The sequence below is a fragment of the Pollicipes pollicipes genome, unplaced genomic scaffold (assembly GCF_011947565.3).
Source record: "Pollicipes pollicipes isolate AB1234 unplaced genomic scaffold, Ppol_2.1 Scaffold_4881;HRSCAF=5763_pilon_pilon_pilon, whole genome shotgun sequence".
Lineage (NCBI taxonomy): Eukaryota > Metazoa > Arthropoda > Thecostraca > Pollicipedomorpha > Pollicipedidae > Pollicipes > Pollicipes pollicipes.
Window position 1 is genome coordinate 49212614 of NW_023596576.1, and position 8331 is coordinate 49220944.

Here is an 8331-nt window from a genome sequence, read left to right on the forward strand (position 1 = left end):
GGCCGGCCGCCGTCCGTTCACCCTGGCGCTGCACGCGGACCGACCCCTTTGTTTGGGCGGCACGACGCGGCCATTTTTACCCACGCCGCGGCGCAGGACCGGGTGGCCGCGCCGGCGTCTCCCTCACGAGCGCGCCGGTCGTGATTTCGCGCAGCCCACTGGGACGGCGATGGTGTGAGGCGCTCCCCGGTTCGATGGCATGACACTCGGCGGTCACGCTTTGCAGGCGGAGCCGCCGCGGCGCGATACGAGGTCAGGCCTGGAGAGGATCCCGAGCGGACGGGGCGCGTTACACGGCCAGCGCGACAGTATGCGTGCCGTCGATGTACTGTCGACTCGACAGCGTGCTACGAGTAAGTCATTAGTGGGAGGCGTATGCAGAGCGCGTAGCAAAACCGGTAAGCACGGGCAGCTGCAGGTAATCTACATGGATTACCTGTACCTTTCATTTACATTTCCTTTTCCTCCTGCATTTACATTTCCTTCTGAGCATTTACCAGGTTTTGATAGCACGGCGACCCGGGCCTGGTCACGAGCGCGCAACTGCTGATTCTAACCACCCACTTCGGCGCCACAAAGGCGCAACAAACACCAATCCACTCACACAAACTTGACCTGTATTACCAACACGACGCTCGCTGTACACTGGGCGCGGCGCCGGACTCAGGCGGAAGCCGCCCCCCTCCGCGGCGGCACCACCACCCGCTTCTGCAGGCGCGGCTCCAGCAGCCGGCCGCCCTCCAGGTCGACGCTAGGTGGCAGGCCCAGCGCGCGCTCCTCCTCCGCGATCCACTCGACGGCGGCGCGGCGTTCGCGCTCGAACGCCGGCTTCTCGGCGTCCAGCCTGGCGGCGCAGGCTGTCCAGCTTCTCCTGGCGGATGTTATCGCAGAAGATCTTGACCATGCGCCGGATACCTGACTTGCGGGTCAGCGTGGTGTCGGTCCTGTGGTTGAAGGGGGGGGGGGGGGGCGTTACTAGAGGGGGGTTTGGTGACAAAGACCAGACAAAGACCGGTGTAATATCATTTTCGGTGCAGCGCACGTGCTCTTGTGGGACCAAGTAGCTGCTGCCCAAAGGCGAAGAGGCCCACGCGCCACCAGGACATTGTTCAGAAACATTTGTGGGGATTCGCTGAATCATTCACGCTTAAATCCCTATAAAACTGCACTATTTTTAACCCAGACTTCTTAATACTTTTCCTTGCATAATAGGGTACCGTTCTTCGAGGTTCATCAAATGATGCACATAAATACAATCCCCAAAAATCGTTGTGCTGCCTTGTTCCTTTTGAACGGATGAGCGGCAAAGAACATGCATGCGTCTCGAAAATTCAAGCATATCATCATCATGGGGCTTTTAATGGCAACACTTCAACACGTCGTTCACAATGCAAGACGCTGTCTCGCAGCTGTCGGGCGGCGGATCGACGCCCCCCCCCCCCCCCCGCGCCCGATGCACAGACGGCGAGAGTCATCACAAGTTATCTGGCTGCCCGCAAACGGGCCGAAAACGACCGCCTCGCGGCTCACAGGCGTGACTGATGCTACTACAATTCAATCTCCGGAAACAGATGAGCGTGAAGGGAAAGTGATGGGAAACCCGCGGCGTAAGTGTGCATGTCTCGGTCCAGAAATAGTACCTGGCTTGTTGGCAGTGCGGGGAGCGTGGGCACTATCCCTTTCAAGACAGGCTTCTCCATTCCAATAGTTAAGTTGGATAATAGTGGCTATTTTATATGACTTGGATGGCAGCTATTCCTCGGATATTTCTACTCCGCGCGGTCCTACGCCACCGCTTCATTAACATCGGTGGCAGCGTCAGCCGCTGGTCGACATACACCTGAACCAACAGGCTAAAACACAACCAACACCACCGGAAGTCGACACAGCTTCCCGCTCCGGCAACTAGACCTGACCCAGTGTTGAGGCCGACTACCGGCCGACCCGGCTCCAGTCCGGCCTCGGGTGCCGGGCCTCGGGTGTCGGGCCTCGGGTGCCGGGCCTCAGCCACGCCCAGAGCCGCACGATCCCCGCCCATCCACTCCACGATTGCAGCGCCGCAGCGGAGATCGATACTGACCCGGGTGGCAGCGGCGGCCGGTAGATGACCTCCACCTGGTCCAGCACCCACTCGAAGCGGCGGTAGTCGGCGGCGCGCAGCTGGCGCAGCAGACCACTCCGCCTCCACGTCATGTTGTGCACGTGACGGCGCATGGGGCCGCCCTCCTTGGCGCCCTCCGGTGTCATCAGCCGACGCTGGAACTCCCGGATCTTCACCGTCAGCCGGGCGACTGCCGGTGGGGAGAGAGCGGTGTCAGTGAGGATCCAGAGGTGGGCAGCGGTGTCAGTGGTGATCCAGAGGCGCGCAGCGGTGTTAGTGGTGATCTAGGGGCCGGCAGCGGTGTCAGTGGTGATCCGGAGGCCGGCGGCAGCGATGTTAGTGGTGATCCAGAGGCGGGCAGTGGTATTAGTGGTGATCCGGAACCGGGCAGCGGTGTAAGTGGTGATCCGGAGACGGGCAGCGGTGTTAGTGGTGACCCGGCGGCGGGAAGCCGTGTCGGGGGTGACACGGCGGCGGGGAGCGGTGTCAGGGGTGATCCGGCGGTGGACAGCGGTGTCGGGGCGACACGGCGGCAGACCGCGTTGTCGGGGTGACACGGCCGCGGGAGCAGTGTCAGGGGTGATCCGGCGGTGGACAACCGTGTCGGGGGCGGACACAGCGGCAGACAGCGGTGTCGGGGGGCGACACGGCTGCAGACAGCGGTGTCGGGATGACACGACCGCGGTGAGCGGTGTCAGGGGTGGCCCGGCCGCGGGGAGCTGTGGAAACAGACATCGACGGCTGTACAACTCTTGAGTGGACGAGCGTACATCCTTCACCTGGCCTCTTGACAGGACTTTGGCGCTCTCCACAGCGGGCAGAGTTCGAGCTCACTTTTCGCCTCCGGAGACTCCGTGTCGAAGCGGTGCCTCTGTATACGAGCCACAGCCCTTTCCTCCAGATACTTGGTCTTCTCGACTCCACGGGCAAACTCCAAAGACAGTACTCTTTGGGTGACTTCGTCACTCCTGTAAAGTGGGAGCATTTAATATGTCAATTACACACTGGAAAGCTGGCATTGTTAATCAGGCGGGGAGGATTTCTTTAAGGAGGAAGCACAATTCCTTGACAAGGGACACACTACCTTAACTAACCTCCCCAATGTGGCCAACCTGTTTCACACTTCCAATTTGGCATGCAAAGGGCATTGGGCAAAAGGGCAAGGGCATCGCTCCCGACAGTGGACGAAGCCGAGAACAGAGCCAAACCCGACTGGGGCTTCTTCCCAGGTCGCCAAACAACTTGCATTTCGCGTCTATCCCGGCAATCCTGATTTGCTGTCCATTTTGGCCCGACGTGTCCCGCAAGTGAGGAGTGCACACTAGAAATCGCTTTTGCAAAAGGATATACCGACAGGAAGGTGATGGTGTGGAAAGTCGCCAGCCCTCGTGAAGCCTTGGATCCAGCTTTCTGCAGGAGTATAGCAACCGTCAAACGCGAGAAGTTATAACGAGAAACGCGCATCAAGGAGAAATTGATGCTGTTTTGGATTTAACATATTCCGGTAGGTCCGTGCCATGATCCGACCAGACTTGGCGACAGCCCACTATACGAGCGCAGCACTTCCCATCCTGAGGAGCTGGCCATTACCAGCCAAGAATATCGAGAACATCCCTGATACGCCACAAATACGCCCGACAACAAACGTGCATCATGTAGCATCACGGGTATCATGTGCGTTACAGGTATCATGAGTATCACGCGCGTTACAGGTATCATGAGTATCACGTGCGTCCTGGGTATCATGAAACCAGATATGCGCATGATGGGTTGAATGGCCATATCCGATCAACAGCTGATCACGCGCAATCGACACGTCATCAGATTTATGGAGCAGGAGGTGCCGCGCAAATGGATGCAGCGATCCCTCGCGTGCGTGCGCTACGCTGATCGTCATAGTGATCCTGTCTGCTGTTCACTGAAACCAAAGCACAGTGCATCGCTACCGCTCCGGACTGCTGTTCGTGCTGTGCCCATTTCTCAATTTTGAATAAACCTACACTAACTTTGATTTTGACCAGCTTGCCAGTAATCGCCTGTCTTCAAAGATTGCAAAATTAGTGTGATCGCAAGATTAGTGCGACCTATCGCGGTTGTTCCCGTCCCAGGTGCGTTTGGCCCGCACGGGCCCCCGTCCACTGACCAGCGGCCGCGCGCATGGCCCCCAAAGTGTGTGTGTGTGATGGGGGGGGGGGGGTCTGTCTGCCGGTGTGCGCTATGCAGTGGCGACGAAGAGCTGCGAGCTTGAACCATAGAGTGACTGACTACCTTGGGTGGCGGACCACCCAGCAGAGAGCAGTGTGCTGTCCGCACGGACGGCCGTGGTTGTGACTACTCCAGTGACAGCTAGTGTGTTGAGCTGGTAGACAAACACTTTCATCACAATTTATCACAGCACTGACAATGCTACTAACATATGCAATTCAAATTGAAAGAAGGGATTATCATCACTGACAATGAAGAAAATAAATCAATTATGTGCAAAGAACAAAAATGTTATCCAAAGCAGCCACTAATGTTCCCAGAAGTACTACTGGTCCATGTTCTTTTATTTGCTTTAAACCCACAATATGCAGCAGAACAGGCTATGAGAGAGGCACATACCTGTTGAGGACATCTAGAGCAGGTTTCACAGCAAACTGTGGCTGTGTCAGGTCAACTGGTTCATTGATACCCAGGTCTCCGGAGTAGCTGGCTGTGTGTGGAGAGGGCTTCTCCACAAATTTCCACTGCACCACATCCTTCACATCCACCACCTTACACCTCCTTGGCTGAGAACTACAGATGACAGGTGCAACTGGAAAATGGAGACTGAGTTGGTGGCCTGGCTCGATTTGCACCACCAGGATACAGTAAGACCTCTACTGTGTAACACTTTCCAAATGACATGCTTGTGCTCAGCTCAGTACTTCTTCTATGATGATCTCAGTTGGTATACATCCTGCCACAGAGGCCACAGGAGATCAACCAAAGTATCTTTTATGTCCTTTTGGCATTAGTTTTTTAATACATAGCGAGTAGCAAATTCAATCTGTACAACAAATGCCAGTTGGCTGTCATGTCTTGACCATTTAGTACTTCAGTCTCAAACTGTCAGAATTTGATTGCTACAGAGCTGTTACTGTGTAGGTATCTCATCCCACAGACCAAGCCTGCCACAGCTCTGCTCATGGTAAAATAATGAAAGCAGACACTTGATGATCTACATAACAAACTACACCATACATTACATGTGCTGCTTGATGCATTGTGTATGATGGCATACAACATCTCTTACCTAACAGCATAGCAGGTATGACAAAACAGCCCAAAAGCAATGACCACCTAAAAGTTGCACCAATGCCTAACTGATCTTGTCACCAGATGTATGTCAGTGCTAAACACAGATAAAACACAAATCAATTTCTTTAAATTAGTTCAAAACCTAAATGAATTGTCAAATTGCATTTTGGTTGAGGTTTCACTATATTTCTTTTCTAAAATTCCATGAAACATTTCCTTTTTATAGGCAAACAAATTAAGAGCAAGTACTTAACTGGGAATGAGCAGGTGTACAGTGCAACTGTGCTGACACAAAGCTGGGCATGCTCAGCACAATGGTTTTAAGCAGACCAAAAATGACTTTGGGTGTAAAATGTATATTCAAATTATCTATCCACTCATGAGATCCTGATTTTGTCACATTAACTGCATAGCCTTTTCTCAATATTTTAAACCTCCAGGTTACATACATCCACACTGCAGTCACAAAACAAGTCAACAATACCTCTAGTAGTCACATAAACAGACAAATAAGCCACTACATGCCCAGCCCTATCCTACCCAACAACGAAATGAATAAGTAAGCTATGGCACTTACCTGTCCTGATCCCAGCAAGCCTTCCAAAAATGCTCATGATTCAGCTTGCATTGGTTCAAAATTAAAACAATGAATGAAAACGGCTGATCATATTGACCACAACAGGACCAGTCCAGACCCTTTAACTGATTGCCTAGACAGGAAACCGCGGTACATTAATCAAAGGAAGTAATGGTGTCCCTGTTGACTTTGTTGATATTCTTCAACAGAGCAATACACTAGAAAGGCGATAAATTACTCCTGGCAGGCCCGAATTGGCCCGGAGAATATAGTCATTGCACCATTTCGTCTATTCTGCGCCATCCTGCCTTGCCTTGCGAGTGGCTTTTGCGCGACTGTTCGCTATCGCTAACTAACAGAATTCGTGGAGCAAGTAAGGAACGACGCACCAAAATACAGAAATCTTTCTGCATTCCGAGCAATGCAAAAGACCACTATCCCCCTGCAAGCAGCAGTGGCTCACGGGTCATTTTTTACCATCGCCTTCCTTAGCCCAAGGCCGTGTGAGGGATCGTGGACAGATGCTATAGTGAAATCAGACAAGACTTGTTAGCCGTCAGAGGCTTGAGATCACACAAAAACCTGCTCGAGACATTTTCAAGGTTATCGTCTCCTCAAGTGACGTGACAGAAATTCCTGAAAAACTTAGGTTGAACTTCGGAAATAGGTTATCAGATTACCTTAGCTAATAAGATATGCTAAGTGCACCAATTGCTCAGCCTGGGTTGCAGTAGCGGATCGTCAAAACTTGTGTGCACCAAAAGCACTGGATTGCTGTCTGCGAACACTTTTTGCGAGCCATATGTTGTATCGCCACATCAACATTGGAAATCCATTTGATACAAGCTTGGACAAGCGATTACAAACATCGATAGGGTCTTCGAAGACACTTAGCTGCTTACCTGGTTGGGTTGTTTGAATTGGCTGATGGGAGGTTGTGTCCCACCGAATTTTTGCAAGGCCGATTAATACAAACCGGGGACAAACACAGAACACTTTGCGAGAGCAGTCGTCCGGTGCTGGAAGTCTCCGCGTGATCCGGGAGTAAATTACAGGTATGCCGAAGGGCGACAGCGATGCCATAGCATGAATCATAACCCCGGGTTTGGGTTCGTTTTTCTTCAGGTGAATGTTATGTGACGTTTTCGTTGCACTAAGGTAGATATTCACATGTTGCAGATCGCAGGCCAAATGTAACCTTTGTTGGCTGCTGCTTATTTGCACATTGAGCCCCACCCTTGGTATGTCAAGGAAAGTCATGTTCAGTCTGTGAGTTTACAGTCTCATGACAGTGTTAGCTCAGTAGTTGATTTAAAGAAGAAATAAAGGCATTGAATTTCACACTTTTTAGGTATTCTTTGCTGTACTGTGGCCACAGGCTTTTGCAAAAGAATTTGAGAGCCTGGTTAGCTGTCAGCAATTGAGAATATTAATCATGCATCTGCTAGATATTGGAGGCCATGGATATAGTGGAGCATAGGTCCAAACTGCATCATGACATCATTAACAAACCTAGGATGATGTATTTATGACTGTGGCCTAAGAAGAGATGTGTGAATTATGTGCAATGATGTGATTGGGGCCCCAAATCTGTGATAACTAACTTATTCAGGCTGGCATGTGTGTACCAATCCAATGTTGACATCTTTTCAGTGTATGGCACTTAATTCTGGGGTATATTGTGGTGCATATATGTTTATATTACCTAATGCTGAGATTTATTACTAGTAATTATGTATTTGTGTAATAATTTGTGTGATGAAAGATGCTTTATGTGGTACTTGCAGTCAAGTGGGGTATGATATGCAAATCAAGTTATATGATGTATTAGTTTTTTAATGACTGAAGCAAACATGAGGCATGTGCTATGGGAATATAATCTAAACATGTTTGATCAGGTCATATTGGCCTGGATATTAATTGGATATAAGTACAGCTATTAAATTTAAGATGTAGTTGTTTTAATGACAATACTTCTGGGTCCTACTTTTACTGATCTTTCTCTTACATGATACCATGGAACATATCTGATCTTCATTTTCATTGTCACACTATGTCTCTGAAAGTGCAGCCACCCAAGAACACAACAAATACATGTTATGCTGTTACTCCAGCATGTATGAAGCAGTGACATTACAGCAGCAATATCAGTGCACATATTTTGTAAATTTAAGTGCTCAGAGTTGGATGCTTGATTGACACCAAATTGAGCACATAGTCACTGTTTCAAGGAATTGTGATGTTCCAAAAGGAGCTTCAGGTGAAAACGCTCACATTTGTTGAACTCAAGCACAACATTCAGGGTGCAAATGTTGCTGAGGTATGTGGTGCTGTGAATGGATTTTTTTGCAGGCTTACCCTTACCCTCATC

The 8331-nt window shown here is 50.6% G+C and overlaps 2 protein-coding genes across 4 annotated transcripts in view; one reads left to right on the forward strand and one right to left on the reverse strand.

The window, feature by feature from the left end:
- Positions 1–597: 597 nt before the first annotated feature.
- On the reverse strand, positions 598–6252 carry bonsai (28S ribosomal protein S15, mitochondrial). Its single transcript, XM_037224460.1, has 5 exons — positions 5961–6252; positions 4706–4898; positions 2936–3069; positions 2081–2291; positions 598–944 (listed from the first exon to the last, which is right to left on the reverse strand). The coding sequence occupies exons 1-5, from the start codon at positions 5995–5997 to the stop codon at positions 752–754; spliced, it is 768 nt and encodes a 255-aa protein (XP_037080355.1). The 5' UTR covers positions 5998–6252; the 3' UTR covers positions 598–751.
- Positions 6253–6800: 548 nt separating this feature from the next.
- Positions 6801–8331, forward strand: part of fwe (calcium channel flower) — a 10456-nt gene continuing 8925 nt past the window's right edge. For all 3 annotated transcript variants that reach the window (XM_037224709.1, XM_037224711.1, XM_037224712.1), the window contains exon 1: positions 6801–7015. The gene's annotated coding sequence lies outside the window, so the exon portion shown is untranslated. The remainder of the gene's footprint in view (positions 7016–8331) is intronic.

Bases quoted from the DNA above. Each gene is read 5' to 3' on its own strand.
- bonsai (XM_037224460.1), bottom strand. From the start codon at position 5,997: ATGAGCATTTTTGGAAGGCTTGCTGGGATCAGGACAG. The intron at 3,070-4,705 runs GTATGTGCCTCT...CCCACTTTACAG, and splicing joins GCTCTAGATGTCCTCAACAG to GAGTGACGAAGTCACCCAAA. The intron at 2,292-2,935 runs GTGAGCTCGAAC...CCCCACCGGCAG, and splicing joins GGAGTCTCCGGAGGCGAAAA to TCGCCCGGCTGACGGTGAAG.